Consider the following 25,667-nt stretch of genomic DNA (forward strand, 5'->3'; position numbering starts at 1 on the left):
TTAAATATATTTAAATAAATCATTTATTTTTAAGAAAAATAAATTATTTAAATAAACAGTAGAAATATAACTTGTTTAATTTAATACAGGATCCCAAATCGTTGAAATTTTAATTGTTAATAAAACCGAGGAACGTCAGAAACATTTGATTCTGAGAACAGGATGCAAGGTAATTCAATTTAAACGCTAGTATTTTCTTCAGCATAATCCACGTTCGTTGCTCTAACGTATTTAAGAGGACTTGAGGGTAAAATCTAAAACTTCCCAACGGTTTTGGTCTTACCAAATTCCTTCCAAAATTTCCCAACTTACCAGAGGTATATTCTCTTAACTCTTTGGGTGTTCCGAGTTTTTAAACGTGATTAAAAACTGACCAATATAAGTAGCCTTTATAAGCGATTTTGAATAATGTTTAACAATTTGTGCAGTTTGAAGTACGATCTAAATCTCTAATTTACCACCTTTTCGGATTTTCAAATTATTAGGGTGAATGACCTCCCACCAATCCTTTTAATTAAAGGAATATTTTCATATTTAGATTTGTCATCCACAAATAATAATGTGATTTTAGTATTCATGTATTCTTTAAAAATATATATATATATATATATACATAAACATAAGTGTCTCACTGACAGAAACTACATACCTTTATATCAGCCGCCATTTTTTTTACAAATTTTTCACCTGGGTCCTGTGAACAAAAAAAAAGGATAAAGTTTATAATTAATAGCTGTCGTAATTTGTCAAAACAACAAAGACTGTAATATAAAACTAAAATATATGCATCCCCATGCAATTGAAAAACAAAATATTTAAAATAATATGATATTTTTTATACAAACTTATATACCGATGCTGTGATATCAGTGGTAACTGGGATCATATTTTTTTTTCAAAATTCATCACTGCACACCGCTACAATATTAAAACACACATATCCACTCGCGACATTAAAATAAGGCTAAATTACACGCAAACATATAAAACTAACTAATTAAGACCTACAAATATTTAAAATTAACACTTTAAGTAATATACATGTACACCTCCCGGCACGAATCATTTTTTTTCACTGCTCACTGTGAAGGAAGCAACGCCGTTCTGATTATTACGAAAAATAAATATTGAATTCTTTTTTGAATATTTCTCATGATAGAAATATTACATTAATTTAGTACTGTTAGTCTTAATGGAAGGAAAATAACTTTATATGTATCTTAGAACATTAAACTACTTCAAAGATTCAAATATAACATTATAATAAGTTAAGATTTCGATCTAACTCAATAGAAAAATAAATTGATGTTAAAAATATACATACATCAAAACTAAAATTTATTTTTCCTGTTCATAGAAGAAGAAAATCTTGAATGTTTAAAAATATAATAAATTAGATGAGATTAAATATTTCAATAAGTCTGTTTTTTATTAGAAGGCGGGAAGAGTGGCGGGAATAGGGTGAGATTAGGTTTCAATCTGAAATATTCTTGTCCATTTATAATTTGTTAGTTAAGTAACATTTTCAGTTTATTTTATTTTTTTCAGTTCTGAATTGCCAGTAAACAGCAACCTTTAGTAGGTACTTTCGATTTGTCGAAATTTTCTGATTGTGTATTCTTTCTTACCTGCCTGTCATATTTCTTAGCTATAGCACATTAGTTATTATCGGAGAAGTTTGTCAGGGGGTGCAGTCAGCAAAGAACAACATAAATAAACAAAACCATATTTATTTATTTTATGCCGACGCTTCGACCTGAGTTTCAGGTCTTCATCAGGGCTATAGAACAAAAGAGATAACAACAACATTTAGAGAAACATACAATTGAAAAGGAATAGTATACAAACAAATTTAGAATTATACAAAATATTTAATTAAATCATAAATGATAAAAAATTGATAACTGATAATTGAATAGTACAAAATTTTAATTGGTTGATAATCGTGGAATGGTATGGTAGTAGATTGAAAACAGTGACAGATGAAATATAATATCATGTAGGTAAGAAGATATGTATAATATAAGATTTGCTATATCATATATTATAATATAAGCATGAAATTTGATTATCAAATATTTATTAATAATCAACATTATCAATAAAAATCTAACTTATCTAGATGTGATGTTCCTATAATAATTTTTTTAAAAATTAACTTTCCAAAAGTGGATGTACTGACTTATGATATAAAATAAGTAAATCCATGGTATAAGCAAATTAATGTCAAACATCATTAAAAATGTTAAAATTTAAACTTCATTGTTTTCTTTTTATAGTTGTTTGAAATTACAGGCCATATATCCTTCAAAAATGGTTTAGAGTATTGAGTTTTCTCTATTTTTATTCAATTGTACTTTGAATTGATAATTGTACCTTGATTCTGTCTTTGCAAGCATATCTATTGAAATGTAAATTTACCCCATAATATGTACTTTTATTTTTTAAAAGAGCAGTTCCATCAAAGTTAAGCAGTGGTATACAGGCTTGTTGAGCTGTATTCCATAACCATGTTAAAACCACTAATATTTCCCTCAGTATTATGTGCAGAATCTGACCTTTGATTCCGTTTAGTAGTCCTTTATGCTTGGCTATGTTTATTTGGAACTTAAATGAACTAAGCCAAGTTTCAAGGTCAGAATGAAACTATTTAGCTATAAATAATTAATCATTATCACAACAAGTTATTACCTCATTTTGTCTATTCGGCGATGGCCATGGTATATAAAATAGTTAATATTTTTTCAGAGTTAATGATCTATCATACTAATTATTACATAATTATTTTGTATTGTAGATGAGTTCAAAATAGCAGTCAAAAATAATAAATATTAAAGATTTGTGATTTGACTTATTATCAAGTAGAACATGATTACGACATATTTAATTTTGACCATCCCTCCCTCACCATCATCATTTACTTGTAATTATAGTGAATTAAGTACTCATTAATTCATACTTATATTTTCTTTATAGGTACATACAGATGTTATTGATTGCTCATATCTTTTTTTTAAGCTCAGGTAGAGGCCTGCAAAATGGACTAAAATGCCTTTAAGAATTAAATAACACAGATTAAATCTTTCTAGCTAAAAGATTTCAATACATCTTGATTGAGTCATCTGATTATCAGAAGCCTGTTCCTTTTGTGCTCTTGCATTTCACTAATTCTGAATTTTCCTGAACCATTACCGGTCATAACATATAACAGTTAACTCTTAACTTAACAGGTAAATAATTTTTCAGTTTTGTAAAATATTTAAGCTACTGAAACTTAGTTCAATTAATGTTTATGCAAGTTATGAAATGAATTCCATTTTTATTATCGCACACTTTCATTAAGTTGCTAACCTTCTTCCTAGATATGCGTCATACATCATGTATAAAGCCTTTCTATAATTGTGATTAGGACCATAATTGTGTAAATTGTAATATGTTTTTATATAATTATAAATTCTTTATTTGATTTTTTATTTATTACTTGCAACTTTATTGTAGTAATATATGCTGTATTAAATTATCAATCTAGATGTTGTGAAAACCTATTTTGTCATCGTGTCATCTCCTTAGTATCTAATGCCTATTATTGTTGTGAGTCAGTACAAGCCTTCAGTTCTACTCTTCAAGTAGTGTTCAGGAATCTATTCAATCCGATCAGATCAATTGAAGATTGTTACCATTACTACATAATTAATCTTTTTTTATTGGAATTCTTATAATTTCATACAATAAAATATGAAAATAAAAAAAAAAAGTCATATCTGGAATGCAGTGGATACATTTATGGATGGATGTTGCTAAATATACATAATAAAAAGAAGAAAAATATATGCAAGTGCTGAAGATGGAGGAGAACCTTGCAATTTCGATATGATGGTTATTAAAACAAATAATAATAAAATATGTACTAGAGAGATTTTTCAAAATATATAGTATGAAGTTTTCTATGCTAAAGCGAGGAGGATGAGAAACAATAGGCACACTCCTTTCTCTGATAGAAAGCCCCTCAGCAGTTCCTCGTATTTTCAAAGCTTCTGTTCAATTCATAAGATACTTAACCTCTTAGTGGTAAAACTGGACCTTAAATATTATATTTATTTCCAAAATAATGATTATTCATCAAATAATTATTTGATGAAATAATCTGTCATATAAAAACCTATAATTTGTTTCTGTTTTTTTAACTTTAAGATCCATTAATTATTCATTCAAATAAAGCAATATATTTGAAATAATTAGCATATAATAAATATATGTTAGATAACTGTTACTTCACTATTTTATTGTTTTTGAAATATGTTCATGCACAAAAACTCAAAATAATCATTTCCAAAATACTACTTCTAATACAGCTCTGAAATAACATTTAAAATCAACGAGTATTGGTGAGAAACTACATTACACCCAGTTTACAACCATTGCTTGTAGCAATTTTCATATCCAATGCCATTGTGTAAATTGTATGACAGTAGCCATTATGGCAGTATTTACTATTGTGTCAGTATTATCACGCTAGGTTCAGCATGATAGTTGACAGTACATGTGGCACTGACCTACATGTAGCCTCTGATATGGTGTAAACTGTAAAGTAGTTGCCATCATGCTAACTAAGTCTGATCTGATAATAAATAGTACACATAGTAAAGCTACTGTCACATGAAAACCATTTTACGCAGTTATACTTTACTGTCACAGCGGCAGTTGTCCTAATGTGAACTATATGGCAGATGCTATCATGAAATTTACTCTTGAATGTCTAAAATGAAATTAAGTTAATTTCTTGTCAAAATTGTAAATAAAGAAAAAAATGATTTGGTAATATCATAAATTATTATTTCATCAATCACGAAATAACTTCCTTTCTCAAATAATCATTACAAATAAGATTTGAGTAAAATTGTAGAATAGATTATTTCAAATTAATTTTGTCCAGGTTTAGGTACGATAAAATTAAATTAATCATGCCAGGTACGATAAAATTAAGCATGGCCTGGTAGAAATTCTGAGTATCTACTGTCATAAGTTGTATTAAAATCCAAGATGCTTTTATATAAATCCATATTTCTTCTGTAGTATAGTGTTATATATTTTTCAGTCTATTATGGATTTGTCAGTTCTGAAACCACATTCATATTTTTCAAATATCCTTTCTCTGTGGTTCATACTCATGGATTTTTAGACTAGTGGTAAAATTAATAATGAGTAAATAAAATATTTTATTATAAAAATTAAAATTAGTAATTGGAATGGAACATTAAATTTGAAGCTTGAGGATAGACCAAATGGGCAATATTTGTAATCTCAAAGATTTAGACATTTAAGTTCTAATTTATGTAATATCCAATTGACCAGTTAGCCACTTTTTGCAGTTAAAAATAAAATAATGTTTAAAACTGATAATGCAGTAAAAAATCCTTTCCAGTATTTTATAAAACTTGTTGATTTGAAAGAAATATTTAGAAGACCTTTTGAGTAATGTATTCTTGCTTTATTAATTTTATCCCTGCCATTTTATTTTGTAGAACCTGATAGTTCTGTTAAATCTTGAAATGATAGAATAGAATATTTCACTAGAAAAAAAAAAAAGATTTTTTCTGTATAACATTAGAAGCAACATCTTAAACCAAACCTTATTGGCACTCCTTAAGATTGAGAGAGTACAATAATTGGCATAATATAGAGTCATAGATTTTAAAAAGCAGGTATGAGTTTTCTCCATATCTGAGGCTGGGAAGAGCTTAGTAAAGTGCTCTACTTCCAAGAATTCTTTTAGGATTTTTAGATGGTTTATTGTTTTTAAATATTAATATCTTTTTTAAAATTAGATTATTACTACTACCTCAACATTCTCTGGTAGCTTGATACCTTTGTGGTTCTAGGAATTATTTTGTGGTATATCTGAATGTGGACACTCATTAATAGCAAACAAAAGCATTATTCTCAAATCCTAACACAAATATCAGTTTTACCTTGAAGTATCTTCTCTGCTTGACCTTGTGAGAAGCATGTCTTCTTTTGTTAACATTCTGCAACTCTTTTATTTTTCCAATTTGTTCTTTTCCATACTCATCTCTTTCTTGATGATATTCCTTTACTAAGACATATTTTTTATTGAATTAAGAATCATCTTTAAGCTACATAAAATAGAGTTGATGATCCTGACCAATTATACATTTGACATTTGAAGTATGAAAATCTTTTACATATTAATGAGTGGTTAGTAATGTTGTTCAATGTTCATTTGATATCTAATATAATGGCTAAGATGATTTTATTTAGCATCGGAGTCTCACAGAATGATATCTTATTAGCCAATGCTAGAGTATGTCTTAGAAATATTCTAAAAGGGACTTGAATTAGTTAGGAATATTTTTTAAAACAGTTAAACAATGTGCATAATGATGCCAGGAAACAGAAAGTATCCATTCACCTAGCAATGTCATGATGATAGAATATAAATTCTGGGTTTGTGAAGTAAAAACATTTCAGAGACCTTTGATGGAAAATCAAAAGCACCATGATTATAATTTAAAACATCATTGTAACAAACATTCTGAAGTAATGTTACTTTGTTAGTAACTAAAATTGAAAATGGGCTAAGGTTTATAACCACTTGTTTTCTAAATTGTTCACATTGCTTTTTTAAGTGTTTGTGAAGTAATAAGGGACAACTGCTATTGTTATAATTTGGAATTTATATTAAATCCTTAAGTCTTACAAAACCTTCTTCAAATTATATAATTTTTATTTATTCAAATATCACATAAAATTATTTATATAAAATTAAAATAATAAAAAGTCATACAATAGTACAACACTGAAAAATTTAACAAAAATTCATAAGAAAACAATAGATTAGAAAAATCTTATCGAGGGCACATAGCATGTCTACCACCATCCACTGGAATGCTAACACCAGTAATGAAAGACGCTTTTTCACTTGCTAGGAAAGTAATTGTTTCAGCTACTTCACCAGGTTCCCCAGGCCTTCCCAAAGCATGTGTTGTTTTGCTTCGCTCTAGAAAGGCTGCATAAGCATTTTCATCTAAACCTCCTCTTTTTTGAAGTTCAGTTATTATAACACCAGGACTAACCGCATTTACTCTTACTTGCTTAGGGGCCAGTTCTAATGCTACACATTTAGTAAACTGTTCTATAGCTGCTTTTGACATATTGTAAGCTAAAACATTTGGAAAAGAACGTATTCCATTGACACTTGAAATATTTATAATGTTTCCTTTAGTTTTTACTAGGTGAGGAACAGCCTGCATCGTAAGATTATAAATACATCTTACATTAATATTAAAAACTCGGTCATACTGTTCAAGAGATGTATTTTCAATGCTACCCAATTCTAAGATACCAGCATTATTAACTAGAACATCAAGTCGATTGAACTGTGTAATAGTAGATTCAACTAAATTTTTTACATGCTGTTCATCTTTAAGGTCACCATTTATAACCAGGGGATCCATTTTATTAATATCCTTGCAAGATTTTGCTACTTTTTCAAGTGCAACCACGTTTCTACCAGTTAAAACAAGTTGTGCTCCTAATTTAGCAAACCTGAGTGCTGTTTCTGAACCAATTCCGGAGCTGGAGCCGGTTATAAGAACAACTTTGCCAGCAAATTCCATGGTTAAATAGAATAATAAAGGCACAGAATTACTTGTTGATCCAAGTTCAAATTGTAACTGATAAGATATCACAAAGAGCTATCAGATGTTAGGTATTTTATACCTCTTTGTAGAGTTTGAATGGAACTCTCAATTTATTACTTATCTAAATTCTTCGTTTTTAAATTAACGGAGCTTTAATTAACACTAAAAAGGCTCAGTATTGTACCAAAGCGTTATCATCGTGATCATTGACTTTATATGGTTTTAATATTGACATGACAATTTTGCTGCTACATCTTAAGTTGTATAGATGAAAGGTTCTTGATTTTCTAATTAAAATCATACCTAGTAACTCCTAGTATTTTAGTGATGCTTTTTAAAAATAATTGAATCTGTTATTTTTTTTCCATTAGTTATTTGCTGAGCAGTTAATCTGCTGACCAGTTTCGGTAGTTTTGATACGTCTAACCATGGATTATTATTGGCCTTTCAGCTTATATTTTCCATTTTCTGCATGGTATTCTGTTCACTTTAGACAGAATGCGCTACTGCAACGCACACGAAAGGATTTGGAACTAGCATCTTTGATATTTACTCCTCCGTAGGTTTCACGATGTTGCAAAATAACTTTTAATTTAATATGAAAATTAAAAAAAGAGGTGCGTTCCAAGACGTCATTTGAACCTCCTATGACATATAAGTTTAACTCCTTTTTATCCAATCTTACTACCTAAAGCCGTCAAAAAATAATGTAGGAATGGATCATTCCACGTCAACTCAACTCAGTTTTGAACCTTACCATCACAGATTTTCTTTATATTTTGAACTCTTGTTGTATTGGTATCCTAAGCCTATCTTGGCTTTTTCTGAAAAGACGAATCACTTTATTTGTATCAAACGTTAATGCAGAGGTTCCGCCGCCGAAAGAAAGTTGGAAACCCATAACCTAAAGTTTCAGTTACCATTTTTGAATTTTGTATATTGATAAACCACTTCATTTACCGTATTGGGAAAACAACGGATTATTCTCGTGGATTATAATTTTTTTTCCCCAACCTAACACATTTCTGAACTTCATCGTCCCCATCATGTTTTCTTAGGAATCTTAATAGTTGATTTTATACTGGTTTACTTCTTTTACTCAATCTTTAAATACTTCCTCTAAAAATAAAGTTATATTTAATTGATTCAGGGTTAGTAAATAACTGTTTGCTTTCAACTTCATGAATTTTATTTTGACTATTATTTTACTTTTCTTATTACCCTATTTATAAATAGGGATTTCTATATTTTATTATACCTTTAGAGGGGAAGTTAGGTTTCAGTTGTTATCAAGCTTCGTTTGATCAGGTTATGATAAGAGTAGTATGAATAATTTTGTTGCCTTTAGTAAGCTGTTGATAACACCCTGATGTGATCGTATTGATGACATGTTTAATTAAAAAATGGCTCTAGTACAGCTTGATACAGGGAATGATCCCTGGTATGTTTTATTTTGAAATTTTCATTATTTCTTTTTATGAAGTTATACACCCATAGAAATAACTATTTTATTTGATTAGGTTAACAGAGCATGAATCTTGTGAAAAACTATATAGAGAAATAGTTACACAGTTAAATGCTAGAAATGTTTTTCCTACAAACTCTGAAAAATTCTCTGCTGCTTCTGCTGCTATTAGACTGCGCTTGAAACAGTATAATTATGAAGTACAAGAGCTTAAAAGAAATTTGCTATATTCAAGTTCACTGTATCCTTTAAAATTGTTTCAAATACTGATTTTTTTAGGATGAAAAATATTTGTTTTTTATGTTATTAATCTGTAATGAATTAAAATTTTCTTGTGAATTGAATTAAAATTTCCTCCGGGTTTTTTAATCCTGATTTCACATGATTTGATATTAGTATTTATTAGTTTTACTTGTAAATATATTATGTTACGATTCTGTTGTTTTTCTTTGTGTTAGTATAATGTATTAAAAGTAATTATGTGTAAAATCAACCTTCTATTTAAAAAATGTTTGAGAATAATTATACTTGTAGATTTTTTATTTTCAGTTGAATGATGATATACTAACAAAAGAATAGTAAGCCTTGATAAATGATCCATCATTTTTCTTCCTTTAAAACTAGTTTATTTCTATTATCATTTGTTCTGCAATTCTTTGATTTATCTGGTATTAAATATCAAAACATTTTTCTAATCTCTGACTTTTGGTTGCATAAAAATAAGTGAATACAGAAAGGGAAATGAGGGAATATTTTCTTTTGTTTAGGTTATCTTTTGGTATTGATAATGTTTGTGTTTAAAGGATATGCAACTCCTGTATTTAAGGATTATTAAGCATATGTATTTCCTACTCGTATATCAAACATCAAGTAGTATGTCTACTCTATATATTTTATTTGAAAAGAAATAAGGCATATTAAGTTAACCCAGATAATTTGCATTCATTGAGTTCTTTCATCTTTGTAGTTTTATCTTCCGGGTTAATATGAATATGGATGTTTCCTTAAATTAATTTAGAACTCAGGAAGAGAGGGAGCGACGTCAGAGACTTGTTGAAGATTTAGAAAGCAAAAATATTCAACTTTCACAAGATTTTCGTGTCAGGTTTGTATTTCCAACCAAATCATTTAATATTATTATGACAAAATTAACATGAATTGCTGCTTTGCTTGAATACTGGCACATATAACATAAAAAAGTTTTATTTTTATTTTGAATTGGACATATTCCGATGATAGTTCCTTATAATTGGGTTATTTTTGTAGGGCTCTCAAAAAGTAACTCCGGAATATATCAAATACAAAATAAAAATACATTTTTATTTTCCACTATTAAAGCAAGCAACTCTATCTTGTAATTAGTTTCTTTATTAAAAATGCCTTACATGTATATATAACTTACATGAGTCTTTTGACAGAATAGTGACCCTTGTTTTTATTTTATCAAGACTAAAATTGTACATTGTTTGAGAATCACCCATAAACATTTTGTTACTTGAAAGTATTACAGTCTCCTATGAAATCATCATATTATGGAAAAGATGTGTTATAGGCATTACTGTGTAAATAAACAGAATCACAACCACTTTATTATACTTTATCAAGTCAATGTTGTGTGATATTCTTTGCAGTAAAGAACAAAGAGAGAGGAACCAGTTATTGGATACCCCTGGAGATAGTGGAGGTGTTAGCTGGTTGGACGATGCGAGTCCTGATAAACCTTTGCTTGCTGATGATTTTGTGCCTTCAATGGAAACACTGCGCCAAGAGCAGGGTCAAATTTTAGCTGGTATATTAAATGTTTCCTAAATCATTATATATTATTTTAGATTGTTCTTCCTTAGCGTCTTGTCTGCACTAATTTATTTCTGGCCGAGGGTCACTACATCTCTGTTTTTATGGGCAAAGGGTTGGATTAGACCAGTACAATGTTTTCCATCTGCGGCAACATAGAAGGTTGATAAGGTTCCAACATTTTCATTTTCCATGACAACAATAATGAAATACTGAAGAATACCTTGGTTTATATATTCTGTTTTATATAAGAATACTTTGTACTTAATTACCTCGATAGAACTTGGGCTTATGTGCACTTCCTGCAACAACACATTTAGGCTTTTCAAAAACATATATTAAATTTTAATCTTAGCTTCACTTAATTAAGTGGTAGTGCTGCTAACTAGCAGGAAATGATAGAACTAAAGGTCGGAGGTGCTCACTTTTTGTGATTAAATAAATCTTTATTATCTATCATAATTTGGTACCTCATGAGAGAGGTACCAAACTACCATTGTGGCATATTATACCTCAAATTGAGTCCTGTATATCTTATTACTCAATATTATACATTATTAAAGGAATATAATACATTCTCATCATATATAGTATTTTATTCATAATATTAAAGTTCTAAAATTCAATTTCATTTGCTTCTTTTAGAACAAGATAAAGGTGTGGAAAACTTATTAATGTGATCATCAGAAAAAAGAATGCATAAATTTAATCTTATTACTGAGTCTTATACATTAATGATAGAATATAATACATTATCATCAAAGATTGTGCTTTATTCATAATATTTTAAGATCTAAAACTCAGTTTCTGTTGCTTCTTTTAGAACAAGATAAAGGTCTGGAAAACTTATCAAAAGTGATCAGCCGACAAAAGAATATTGCCATTACTATCGGAAATGAAGTGGATTTACATAATGGTAAGATCTTTAGTTTTTATATATTTATTTTATGTAACTTATCATGTGATGAAACTTCATTTATATAAATATTTTATACATATATGTGATGAGAAACTAGCAATTTTTGAATTGTGGTTTAGTGTATCGTTTAAAGCTAAAAAAAATTCTTGTGGTAGGAAATGGTCTATATAATAGTTAACATTATCAAAAAATTTTTATTATTATTGATAATTAATTATTCCTTACATTTTTTCTGTTCTATTGTCAAATTTGTATCATGTAGCTTGTCATTTCCTTTACCCCTGAGTCCTTCAGTTACAGAATATTTAAAATGTCTAATTGATAGAGAATAATTAAACTAGTGTTTAGTTGATCCCAATTTGGTATTAATATTGTCATTTAAATTTTATTTTGTCTTATTGTTCAAAAACGTTGTGCCATTCCTTATAATTTTTTTTTTTTTATATTTGTGAATATTTTGGTATTATCTATGGCTAGAAGTGTCAATATATATTAAAGGCTAACAACTATTGTTACACTGATAGTATTTTCGGCATAAGTACAGTCCCTACAAACTTCCTTCTAATAATTTAAATAAATATATTGGAATATTCCAGGTTTATTAAAATAAATAAAAGGAAATTTAATAGTTTTTATTTATTCTCAGATCTAAAATATATCTTTGATAATTACAAGGTTCAAATGAAAAGATTAAATATTAAACAGATATGAAAATTTTATATAAAATTATCAACTCTTATCTCAAGGGCGGGTATTCCAGACAATCAGAACACAATGACTCTTAACTAAATTAATAGCTACTTTTACAAATATAATTAAATCCTAGGTAGGGGAAACCTACCAATTATATATTCTTCTTTGATGACTGATGGTTTTTGATATCTTCTTTCTCAAGATCTACCTCACAAACAAAGGATAATCTACCTCATAAAAATCTGTCTTATGAACAAAGGATTGGTCCTATTCTAGCTGCCAGGACACGTCCGATTCACCGGCGATCCAAACAAAAAGTTTCTTTCTTCAATGGTATCTCTTCTTGGGTACCTGCAGACTCTTGGTGTCTTTTCTCTATTTATCTACCACTGACCGTAAACAAAGGATGGTCAGCACCCCCTGCATCCAGGAGACGTCATCTCTCTCATGCCTTGATGTTCAATCGTCGATTCTAAAAATCGATTGTAGCATAACCACTCCAATTCACTTGCAATGATTCACAATGTAAATACTTCATTGACAATTGTCTTCTATTTCTTCTCAGATTAATTTGTACTACAATTGTGGTAGAGAAACAACAAAAGTTGGAAATTTTTAATCCACCCACTCAACGTAGCAGAAATTCTACTAACTTCGGAAGGACGCATGCTGCCATCTTGAAATATGCTGCTATTTATCATTTTATTTTGTTACAGATTTGCTCGAAGATATTTCAACTCAGATGGGCTCTGTCCAAGGAAATATCCAGAGAGAAAATGTTCAAGTGCGGGTGATTACAGAGAAGGACAGTACATGGGGTAGGATTATCTCTATCTATTCTTACGATTATTTCTTTTCTGTTTGTGTCAATGTAAAAATCAAGCCAAGTTTTTTAGTGTTTTGTGACTAAAATGAATAGTGATAAAATATACCTAACTTATCATTATTTGCTTGTTTTGTTTTTTCCAGGATACTGGTTGATCATTTTCGTCCTTTTTCTCGCTATCATACTCATTGGCGTTTTTTAAAATACATGACTGACAGTAATCTTACCTGTATGTATATTCCCTATATCTAAATCATTTAAAGAGATGTATATATTGTATGAATTATCAATTTGTTTTAAAATAATGTATTTTTATTTGTATATTGTATTAATAAATGAAATTTAAAATAAATAATTTTGTTATATCATCAGAGAATAAAACAAGGATAGTTACTGATTTAATTTTATTAATTTTTCATAGTTTCAGTTTCGTTTTTTTGTTTTGTTTTTTTCTCTTTGACCTCATCGAAATAGTGCTATTATCCCACTATAAACATTGATATAGCTTCGATTTCCTGGTTGAAGTAGGATTTTATTATAAAGGATTAAAGTTAGAACATGTTCCAGAGAGGTTCAAGAAATCAACTTTTTTATCTACTTATGTTTGTCGTTAAAACGTTTTGATTTTTTTTTCTATATATAGTATAATAAACTACTTCAGTTTACTATTCTATACTTAATTTTCAGGCCTGAAGTTCTATATTCTACTATATTTTCTTTTTTTATTGAGTCTTCAGATATTATGATTTTTCTGAAATCTATAAGTCTGGAAATTCTTTAAAAATCTAAAATTTTTAGAAACCACTCTTATTGTGTTGATAAAAAATTTAGTTGAAATTTCATCACTGAGACATTATTGATTCTTTAGTTAAACAATTTGGAATATAGTTAAAATTATGAGAAGAGTTATTTACTCATATTTTCAATCTGAAGTATCCTAAAAGAAAAACCTCTAAAAAACTAAAATTTTCAATATTCTTAAAATATTGAAAATATTCTTTCATTATTTTGTAATAAGTGGTTAAAATTTCATCTCAATTTTGAGACAATTAATTTTTTAGGTAAATATTTTTTAATATATATAAAGTTTTGTCTGCCAGGACATCACTAAAAACTATAAACTTCTTTTATATGAAGAGAAGATGGCAGGAGGTGTAGTGCAGGAGACAAATATTGGATATTTTCCATGGTGTAAGAATTACAGGGTAATTTAAGGGTAATTAAGTACAAAACAAGATAACAACCATAATGAAATAACTAATTAATTGTTTTGTTTTCCACTAATCTTACCATCAACCATCTTCCCATATAACATCCACTTTCAACAATCAATAAGAAACACATCATACTTCATTTATAATTCATACATCATACATTTTTTCAGTATCAATCAAAAAAATAAATAAATAAATAACATATTATATTTAAAATACATATAGATAACGAAGTATTCTATATGATTACATAAATGTTTTTATAACAGAGCTAATAAATTGTTTAATGATTGAATGTATTAGTGTTCTTAGAAAATAAATAAATAAAATAAGAATACATTTTTTTTATTATCTAAATGAGAAAATGTTTACAGTTTCAACACTATTAAAGATAGGAAAAATTTTGGGTAATTAAAAGATAGATGTGTTTACATTATTTTCCATGTTGAATTGTTCACAGTTTTGATATTTTTTAATATTTCAAGGAAAGGGTCTTGGTCATTTAGTTGTGGCCTTTACATAATTTCTACCAAGTATGCACTCTAATAATCTTTTTCTAATAACATTTTTGATTCTTGTTTCATGACCTTCATTATCTTACATTCGCAGTGTAACTAATACGTTCAAGAAAATTACGTTTTATGTCTACTTCTTTCCTCTAGGCTGTCTCGCATTTCTAGATTTTTTCTATACATCTTCATCTTTCTTGTGTACCAAATTACAGCTTCATAATTTGTTCATTCTCACACAATGTTTCAATTAGACTATATTATCAGATTATATGAAAGTGACTGCATTTACTTCAAAATAAACAAATTTATCTATATTTTTCAAATTAAATGTTAGATCATTTACATAAAAAAAAATATTCATTTAAATCTGTGACAAAACTGCTTGACTTTTACTCTTATGTAAGTGAAAAGTGTTTAGACCAACATAGCTTAATCCCTTCCTCCAATTAGGCGTAAAATATACAAAAAGAGATTAATGATGTCTAAATACAAATTGAGAGATGCAAAAATGTATTCTTCAGGTGAAATAGAGTACTTGTGTTTCCCTCCCATCATCAATTGGGTATCGTAGATGATATACAGTGACATTAGGACTGCTCCAAAGCCCCCAATTAGTACATCCCCTATTTTTGATGGAAAGATTGCTGCGAAGATTCCACCAATCAGTAAGACTAAAAGAAGAGCGAATAATGCGCCACCCCATGAAGTGAAATCTATCTTGGTTTGAAATGAAAATAATGTAAGTCCCAGAGCAATAGCTGCTGTCAACCCAGCTGCTAGAATGACCTGAAAAAGTATTATTTTAATTTTAATTTTATCACATAGCACTAAATTGGAATAAATATTACAACGAAGGCCAAAGATTGGCAACATTTGTAAAAGAATATGTACTGGCATTATCTTTAAAGGCTTCTATAAATTTTAACCATTTAAGTTTTATAAATAAAAAAATGTACTACTGCTTTACTTAAGCAGTAGAACATCTCACAATTTTTTTATTTTGAATTAGACGTATTCCAAAGATTTTACTGGATTCCTACAGACTATCCCAGCGCTAGAAGGACTGTCAGAAATCAACTGCAGTCTGAGATACAATCTTCAGAATATTTCAAGTACAAAATTAAAAGAAACTTTATGTTAGATATTCCACTACTAGTGATATAGCTGTAAATAGAAGTAAACAATATTTTTCTAGAACTGTTTTAAGAAAACCCATGTATACATAAATAAAAAAAAAATAACATCTCTTACTGGCATAACTACTAAGTTATGTTTACTATTAAATTTAAGAATTAACTCTAGATAACAATCTTTTTCTTCAAAAATATATTTTTTAATCTGTCGTTTCAACAAATATGCTTAAAATATTTACTAATTATCAGTATTTATTATAATTGAAAATAGATTGAAATAAGAAACCCATTTAAATTAAAAATATTTTCTGAAAATTAATTATGTCCTGGTAGTTTGTCAAAACGATGAAGGGTTGTCATCTAGGATTAAAGGAAATTAGAAGTATTTTACAGTTCAAATGAGAAGATCTGCTTAAAGGAGTGTTTACATGTAAGTGAGTTGAAAGATAAGTTGACTGTGTTTTATAGTAAGGAAATGAACTGAAGAACACAAGAAGCTAAAGTATGGGAAGTATATCAGTTATTATGGGTCAAAAGGGAAAGAAACAATGAAGTATTATTAGAGAAACGAATAAGTGGAATTTTAATTTAGTCTAATAGGTATGAAAATATCTGGGTATGCAATGAATGAATATAATGAAACTATCTTTTTATTCTTATCTCATCAAAGAGGCAAGTGTGAAAGGTGGTTAAGGATGGGAACTAGAAATTGTCCGGCATGAAGAGTCAAAGATGACAGAATCTGTAGAACTAATGTTCAAGGAATAACAATTATTTAATGATTAATTAGGGTGGAGATATAGTTGACTTAACATTTCATCAATAAGAATATATGAGTAAAGGATTTACTTTTTAGTTTCAAATTTTACTATTGAGATTAATTTAAAAAAAGTTTCTACAATCTTCAGTAACAGAATCCATTTTTTTTAGTGTCCTGTTAAGTCTTTTTTTATATATAAAAATAATTTGAGTCTTTCCTTAAATATTTTCCTGATATAATTGCGTTGCTAAGGTATTCAAATAATTAAATGCAATAGAAATGAACTATAAGTACAAAACAAAGAGAATATTTTATTTTTTGATATTTACCGCCTGAGTGTCATATCTAGCCGAGATATTTCCTACCATGAAGCCCATCGCTATGGTAAAAATCAGGAGACAAATGTAGTTCCCAGGCGATGATCTCCTTACATTTGTACAACAGGCTAACGTGATGGAAAGTACTATCACTGCTATCACCGCAATAATTCTAACAAAATTATTAATTAAATTTTTTACATCTTTCATAAAAAAAAAAAAAAAAAATTATATGAATTAGGAAAAGAATAAAATAGTATTTTTTAGCATAATTTCAATTTTATAATAGTAACTTAGTAGGTTTTTATTGTATATCTTCTCAATGTATTAGAATGTAACCCAATTTATGTATTACAAGAAAATATGCAATAACAAAATTGAATGAATCTCATATGATAATTGATATTATTAAAATGTTCATCCTTCATTGGTTAAACTACAAGTTAGTTTTCAATCTGCAATACATACTATTAAAAACGGCAAGAGAAATAAACAAAATAGTGATCTGATTGTTTGGTTGTACTATTACATGAAAAACCAAGATAGGTTTTTATTGAATTGAATTCTAGACATTCTTCATTTCTCAAGTATGGAATCTATTTATTTTGTTTTATTTATATATGACCATACAGTCCTTGCAGGGCTTTGACATCTGAAATTATTCTTGACCACTCTTTCCTGTTAGCAGCATGTCCTCGCCATGTCCATTCCTCAACCAGTGCAGATCTGTCTTTACTTCATCCAACCACTTCAGTATTTCATATAGCAGTTCATAAGCATCTTCATACATCAGCCTTCTTGGAAGGCGATCTTTTGACTTCTTTCCACACATGCCAAGCCATTAGATTCTTGCCTTCTTGATAAACACGGATATCGGGTTGACCACATAACTAATTCCATTAACTCCAGATTTTTCCTGGATCACCATTATCCTGACTCTCTTTTTGGTCCATAGATCATGTGAAGGACCTTCCTTTACCTCATCCTAATATACTTTTCATTTCTTGGATCAGGTGTTGAAAATTTTCACTGTCATATATTACTACAGGGCTGATGATTGTGTGATATATAAGCTATTAAAATATAATATAAGGCATAATATTTGACCAGTTGACATTAAAGAAAAAATAGTTCCTGTTAAAGAGAATGTTGAATTTTCTGAAACCCTATGGGACTTAAAAGGCAAGCTGTGAGATGTAGCAGTTGGTGGCAAGATGTGTTTCAGGATGATAAAAATTAAATCACTATAACAGGGAAGAATTTTTGGGATTTATATTTGATTTAATTAGCTATAAAATATAATTATTAAAATGGATAAAATTTAATTATAATATAAAAGGTTTTATGTGACTTTAAATCTTTTTTTAAAAATGATGTTAATTAAATGACAGATCACAAGTTGTGCTATATTTCCTGGTAATTAAATCATGTCCATGGCTTAGGAACTATTTAGCTTAAGAAGGGAAACATTTTTCTAAAACTTTTCTGAACAAGAATTGAAAAAACTGTTTTAGTGGTTTCGAGTTTGAACCAGTAAAAATATTTAATAATTTTTCACACCTATTAGATATAAACAATCTGTCCCGGTAAACTTCATATTACAGACCTGGTCATTGATTATCTAAAATTCCATTTTTTAAGCTATCTATTGTCCACATGCTCTTCCCATACTTAAATCTCCCTTTCTAGTTACCTGAAAATTATAAATAGTTTCTTGATTTATTGCAAACTAGTACATATATTTATTGTTTTGAAATCAGTCCTCAATGGCTTCTTAAAAATAGGATTTAAAAGAAGTCTTCTATTTGACTAATTCAGGAATTTTGGGCTCTGAGCGAAATATGTAGAAAAAAAGAGAAATGAGAAATTATATATGAAACTCATTGATATAAAGGTAAGGAGATTAAAGTTTCTTGGAACAACCTATCAGGCCACCTGTACCCAATCATATGCAATTTATAGGGATGAAGGAGCAACATGGAAAGCAAATGTTTAATGTATTCCCTGTTAAATAATTTGGTTTCCAATTGTAAACAAACTTCACAAATTTTTACTATGTACGATTGATAAAAATATAATAATTCAATATAAAAAGTATTCTAAAACATTAATGCTCAAGTTATTATTGATACATATAATATATTAATATTATACTTACAGATATATTGGGTTGTGACTAAAGTAGTGGTTAACTTTGGGGCTAAATATGAATAGAGCTATGAATCCAACGGTAATCAGAAGCTGAAGTGTTAGTATACTGTAAACTTTCCTGTGAAAATAAGTTTTATTACTACTTCTTACTGTATATCCTGTAAACATTTATCTATCATAAAGTATCTATTCCACTTCACAGTCAAGTCATATTTGCAAAATTTAAGGTATATGGTGAATAATAGCAAGCCAAGGCATTGTTTCCTTTTTCTAGTATCTTTTTATTTTTTGTTGTTACAGTTGATTTATTAAAATATCAAATTCTTAAGGAAATATTAGTGTTCCTGAACAGTCTGTTGTTTGATATCTTATAATTTTTAAATATTGGTGACTTGATGAGAAAGTTCTTCCTAAATACTTATCAACCTTATCTCAACTTTTCCTTTTTTTATAATTTTAATTGAATAAAAATAAATAACACAGTTAAATTATATTTCTTAATATTGATCTCATCTTCAGGTTGATTTATTCTTCAATAATATTCTGTAAGTATTTGATTATAAGAATTTATACACTCTTATACAACTAATCATTTCACTAATTGTCTTAACTCTTGTTCTGGATTATTGTTTGTTCTTATGATTGACATACTAAATAATAAAAATATTTCATATTTTGTTAAATTTTTTAAGAATATTATTTCTTTTGTTTCAAAATGTAAATTACTATAATTTAATATACATTTTTTTGTAGACCTTTAAACTAAATAAAGGCTGTAATAAAGATGTATTCTTGTTAATTTTTATATTTGATTTATTAACACTGAGTATGATTTAATAAATGATATTAATGTAATTTATTATTGAAAATGTTAGTGTTTATGTACTAACCATATCTTAGATTACTCAGCAAATTTTAAAACTGACAAAGTGGGTATACATTTGTTTTTAATATACAGATTTGTCATTTAGTAGAATTATGAAACAATATATATATTTTATCTACTAATATTATTCTTTTTTTCTACCTCCAAAGCACTTATGATTAATGGCTGAATTTGGCTAGAAATTACAAAATAAATGCTGTAATTATTATATAAAAATAAGGCTGTATTTCTCAAAATAGGGGATTTGATTAAACTTATCCCCTTAAATGTCTGGATACTTCATAGATTGCCGATCATGAGATTAAATTTTTAAATTTAATTATTTCCAATGAAATATCAGAAACTGAATTATAGCTTATTCCCTTCATAATATCGTATCCATTTTCAAAGGAAATTTCAATAATACTAGTAAAGAATCTCCAAATTATAATTCTTAAAGTTATTTAAGAAATTAAATTTACCTTATGAAACCTAATCGAATAGATCTCTCTGTAAAATCAAAATTTGCATCTGGGTCTTCCCCTCCAGGAGGTACATATGATCCGGACATTGTTGTTCCTGTTTGAGGATCTGGAGCTGAAAATGCTTGATTAGTATAGCCTGTTGAATTTGGATGGGTTGAATATGGCTGAGGGTTACTTGGGTATTGTTGTTGAGTATAATGTGGAGGTTGTTGTTGAGGGTAAGTTTGGTTTGGTTGTTGGGGATAGCTTTGAGTTTGTTGTTGTGGGTTATTTGGGTATGTTTGTTGAGGGTTATTTGGGTATGTTTGTTGAGGGTAATTTGGATATGGTTGTTGAGGGTAATTTGGATATGGTTGTTGAGGGTAATTCGGGTATGGTCGTTGAGGGTGAACTGGATAAGGCTGATGTAGGTTCACTTGATTTTTATCCTCACTAGAATATCTCTGCATTTGATATCACTGTAAAATAGAAAAATAAAATTTATTTATGTATAGATACATAATATAGTTATTTTATTTTCAAAATGTTATTTATAAACACACCTAAAAATAAATTGGCGTATAACTGATCAATCCATGCTTTTTGTATTAGTTATGATAACTCTATTGAATCTATATGGTACTATTTACAGAGCTCAATAATTTGAACTTACTTTAATTCTAAAACTTTGGTTGAATATTTCTTTTAATTATGATATCATTATGGTTATGAAGATGGTTAAAACTAAATATATTCATACAGTATTTAAGGTTTCTCATTTTTAAGTTTATGGAAAATTTATTTGAATGTTTTACTTTTTGTACTCTCTCTCTCTGTTTTATGAGGTGTCTTTGTTTAAGAATATAGATAATATGTTTTCTGATCGTTTAGGACTCAATGTATTATGCATTGATTTATTAATAGTACATTTGAATTGGTTATTTGTTATCAAGCTCTAATCATTTAAAGATCTTCATACAATAATCTTTGAAACTAATCTGTGTGGTATAGAATTTTAAGGCACAGTTTTTATCATATAATTCACAAATATTAATAAAAATTACTATTTAAGATTTATTAAAATTATTTTGTAAAAGTCATAAAACAGTTATGGTCAGAGTATAAGACTGAAGTTATAAAGCCCCGAAAGTAAAATTTTTTTCAAAATTCCAAACAGTGACTAAGATTTTTGAAAAACTGGATAACTTTAATTTTATTTTACTTGAAACAGTACATTGGAGTAGTACCTGCCCTCCCCCCTCCTCACCAATACTGGTATGTATTAGCTTAAACATATCCAATGATTTTGTTTTAAACATTATCAAGCGTTTAATTTTTTTATTTTTAATTAGAATACTAACCATAAAATGCTATACATATACATGTTCTATTTAAAGCTATGTTCTATTTAAGTATTAATACTGGTTTACAGCATAAAATAAATAAATATGGTTTTGTTTATTTATGTTGTTCTTTGCTGACCGCACCCCCCGACAAACTTCTTCAAGTATAGCATAGAAAACTATTTAAAATTTTATAACAATTTGTTGAGATGAAATAAAGACTCCAGAGATGTCATCACTTCTCACATATAATCAAGATAGGAAAATCAAACTCTTCAAGGAAAAGAATTTGAAATAAATAACTTGTCTAAATTATATATCAGTCTGTACCATTTTAAAAACAAAACAAAAAATTTCAGTGTTAGCATGCTTCTCCCAAGTAATTAGTGACTAAAGAAAAGCAAAACACTGAATAAGACAAGTCAACACAAATTTGAATATATTATTGGTTATGAGTTTTGTTCTTTTTCAACAAAAAAAAAAGACTTGAACATCATTAGTAATCACTTGCATAATTAACTATTAAAACTATTAAAAAATGTAGAATAGTATGACCAAAATATTTCATACGAATTTGTAGTAATTAAAACTGAATTCATTAATTTAAAAAACAAGCATCAAGAACATGAGAAGTCGCATGAAGAATATGTGACCACTGTTTTCTAGTACCAAATAAATTGTGCTACCCTGTGAATTTCTGTGGTGAAGGCTGTTTTTAAGTATGCTGAAGGAAGTCATTAACTAGCTGAAAACGGATTCTAAGTCCAAATGTTTCGAAATGAGATTCACTATATTCAGCAACAATGTATTATATTGTGTTGGGAATCTATGTGTGACATCATAATAATTTTATCATTATAATAGAGTTATTATTTGTCTCATTATATTTCTAGAAAGTTTGTCATTGAATGAGAGGATGATAAGAATATATACCTTAGTTGATTTCTGCTCTAAGTCTAGTTCTTTGACTCTGTAAATATCAAGTCTGATTTTCCAATCTATTGTAATGTGACTATTTAAAAATAGAAAGTGATCAATGTGCATAAACATGTCAATTTGATTTTATTGTGATTATGGTGCCGAATCGTTTTGTTTTTAAGAAGGCTGATTTATGTCTTCAGATGTTAGAAATATTTTATTGATATGTTCAAAAATTCAGATAATATTTTATTTTCATCAATTAACTTATTATTATTTCATTACTAGAATCAATTACAAAACTAAAGAAATTACTACTTCCTTGAATAATGAGTGAAGGAAGAAAAATCCAAAAAGTAATAAACTTAGCATAAACTGATGACACAACAATCTTTAATTATGTAATTTATGTAAGTATAATAAATAAACTAAATCATCAGTTTTTAAACTATTGTTCTATGAAATATAGTTGGTAAAACTTACCTGAAACCTGTGGTGTACCTACTCAAAGGAAACTAGTATTAATCACCATGAGCAAACAAGAAATAGATTAGATAAAGATACTTCATAGCAAGCTTTTCCATTTTTTTTATAGAATTAAAAAATTCTTTTTATGTTAGTCATTAATTTTGGGAAATTTATAGTTATTTAATACACTGCTCATTTAGTATAATTATGCAATTTCTCAAAAATTAATGTTTCCCATATTTTAGCAAAAAAAGACTCATGCTATGCCAAGGTATGGTCACATTTATTTATAGTGTTATTTCTGAGTTTATTTTTTTTAAAAATATTTTTCAAATTTCGAGTTGTTTTTTTCATTTGTAATTGAAAAATTTGGGAAAATTCATGAATGAATTATTGAAATTTGAAATATTTTTTTGATTTATCTACCAAATGCAAATTTTGAGAAATGAATTTCTTGCAGTACATGAGGGATGTATCTTTAAATACATTATTTATTTGATAAGTCCCTTTTTCGAAATAATAAAAAATGGAATAGGATTATCTTTACATAATGATAACCAAAAGTTTTGGAATCATTAAAAACTTATGCAGTTAAACTTTTTCAGTAAAATTTGGTTTATAAAAATTAAAATACAATATTTTTAAAAAATGATGGTTGGAAACAAATTAAAGTAATAAGAAGATTGGTGTTGACTAACAGATGCATAATTATAAAATGTACCATTTTATTTGTTGCCAGTATTAGTAAATCAACTTGTTACGTTTCAGCATGGGAAAGGCAAATGAAACCTAAATTTTATGAAAATTACATAGTGCTTTATTTGTTATTACAATTAGTATTTGCTTTTTACCTTCTTTTTTGATTAAATAAAAATAATAATTCTAAATAAACTTTTTGTTGAAAAATAATAACAATGCTCAAAGTTTTAGGCAAAAAACAAAAACTACAACCAAATTAATGTTAAAAATACATTTTATTAAATTAAAATAAAACTCTACAGATATTCAGCAACCAGTTTCAATCATCATTGCGTTATTTGTCAACTGTCTAAAAATTAAAAATAAATGATTTAAGGTAACATTTATCTTCTAATATTAAAAAAAAACAACCCTTGTCTAGCTTTGTATTCACGGAATAATTAGTCCCTTTCCTTAAAGGCCATTGATACTTATTTATTGGCTGTTCTTGTTTTATATACTTTATATTGTAATAAAATTAAACGAAATATTATTTTTTAGAAACCCCACTTGCTCCACTTCTTCGATTCTCCTGAATAGAATATCGACAGACTCCTAATGCCATGATTCTTTCCTTTGAATCACTTGAGAGTATAATTCTTTCAGAGAAGTTGACTTTTCTATTTGATTCCTGATTTAGCTGCTCAATAATGTTTGTGTAATAATGACTATGCACTGTCTTATTCTCCACTACTGGTGCAAATGTCGTATTACAAATAGTTAATAACAGTATAGAGAGCTTACTTGGGAATAAAATTTCACCTATTATGTATTTTAACTTTTTTCTGAAATGTAAACAAAACTATTAAATTGGTTTGGAATTTTAGAGCATATTTAGAATTGTATTTGTCAGTCATAATTAAGAGGAAGCTATTCTTTAAGGGAATCCAAATACCGCTAGTGAAGAACGAATTGCTTCATTACTGATATTTATGATGAACTAGTTATGTTGATGTCTTGACGTGACAAAGGAAGTGAAAATAAATAAATAACTTAAATTAAAACACAATTGTCTTTATTTATTTAATTTTATACATACAATCCTTCATAACATAGGGCAATAGCACACAAATATGGCACCCTACCCTCAGTCTATTTTCCATTAAAAGAATAAGAAGGCACTTATTTGTAACAATAAAAAATTGTACCAGGATTGAGGCACAGTTATAGTTTTAAAATCTATTTATAAAAAAGTTAAATCTTCAACATCAATACTCATTCATATTTTAGATACTTTACAATTAATGAAAATTTTAATTTTTCTTCACTTTCCTCTTAAGTGGTTGATGAATCAACCATGATTATGCAGTGAAATCACAGCCAGCTTGAATCAAGGGAGACAATAGTTAGTATAAAAATTGTTAAGTGTTTAAAAATCGTTCTCTCTCTCTCTCTCTCTCTCTCTCTCTATATATATATATATATA

The 25,667-nt window shown here is 28.0% G+C and overlaps 3 protein-coding genes and 2 long non-coding RNA genes across 5 annotated transcripts; 3 read left to right on the top strand and 2 right to left on the bottom strand.

Annotated features, from left to right (window-relative positions):
• The first annotated feature begins 2,550 nt into the window (after window positions 1–2,550).
• On the top strand, window positions 2,551–3,410 carry LOC106681215 (uncharacterized). Its single transcript, XR_001343209.3, has 3 exons — window positions 2,551–2,720; window positions 2,798–2,923; window positions 3,019–3,410. It is a non-coding gene; the product is annotated as an uncharacterized lncRNA (long non-coding RNA).
• A 3,314-nt stretch (window positions 3,411–6,724) lies between these two features.
• LOC106681212 (3-oxoacyl-[acyl-carrier-protein] reductase FabG-like) lies at window positions 6,725–7,711 on the bottom strand. Its single transcript, XM_014421415.3, has one exon. The coding sequence runs from the start codon at window positions 7,635–7,637 to the stop codon at window positions 6,867–6,869; it is 771 nt and encodes a 256-aa protein (XP_014276901.1). The 5' UTR covers window positions 7,638–7,711; the 3' UTR covers window positions 6,725–6,866.
• A 1,186-nt stretch (window positions 7,712–8,897) lies between these two features.
• Syx8 (syntaxin 8) lies at window positions 8,898–13,755 on the top strand (the record flags this gene model as incomplete). Its single annotated transcript, XM_014421435.3, is given in 7 exon segments — window positions 8,898–9,102; window positions 9,182–9,367; window positions 10,145–10,231; window positions 10,758–10,915; window positions 11,744–11,836; window positions 13,249–13,350; window positions 13,502–13,755. Coding segments are annotated over 7 exon segments (723 nt in total). The 3' UTR covers window positions 13,561–13,755.
• Window positions 13,756–14,595: 840 nt separating this feature from the next.
• LOC106681223 (protein lifeguard 1) lies at window positions 14,596–23,587 on the bottom strand. The gene is made up of 5 exons (XM_014421431.2): window positions 23,519–23,587; window positions 20,793–21,253; window positions 19,453–19,563; window positions 17,307–17,466; window positions 14,596–15,870 (listed from the first exon to the last, which is right to left on the bottom strand). Exons 2-5 carry the CDS (start codon window positions 21,242–21,244, stop codon window positions 15,514–15,516), a joined length of 1,080 nt encoding a protein of 359 aa, XP_014276917.1. The 5' UTR covers window positions 21,245–21,253; window positions 23,519–23,587; the 3' UTR covers window positions 14,596–15,513.
• On the top strand, window positions 21,995–24,982 carry LOC136797286 (uncharacterized). Its single transcript, XR_010845142.1, has 3 exons — window positions 21,995–22,049; window positions 23,324–23,445; window positions 24,743–24,982. It is a non-coding gene; the product is annotated as an uncharacterized lncRNA (long non-coding RNA).
• Window positions 24,983–25,667: the final 685 nt, after the last annotated feature.

The sequence above is a fragment of the Halyomorpha halys genome, unplaced genomic scaffold (genome assembly GCF_000696795.3).
Source record: "Halyomorpha halys isolate HHAL.00 unplaced genomic scaffold, Hhal_1.1 Scaffold320.1, whole genome shotgun sequence".
NCBI classification, from domain to species: domain Eukaryota; kingdom Metazoa; phylum Arthropoda; class Insecta; order Hemiptera; family Pentatomidae; genus Halyomorpha; species Halyomorpha halys.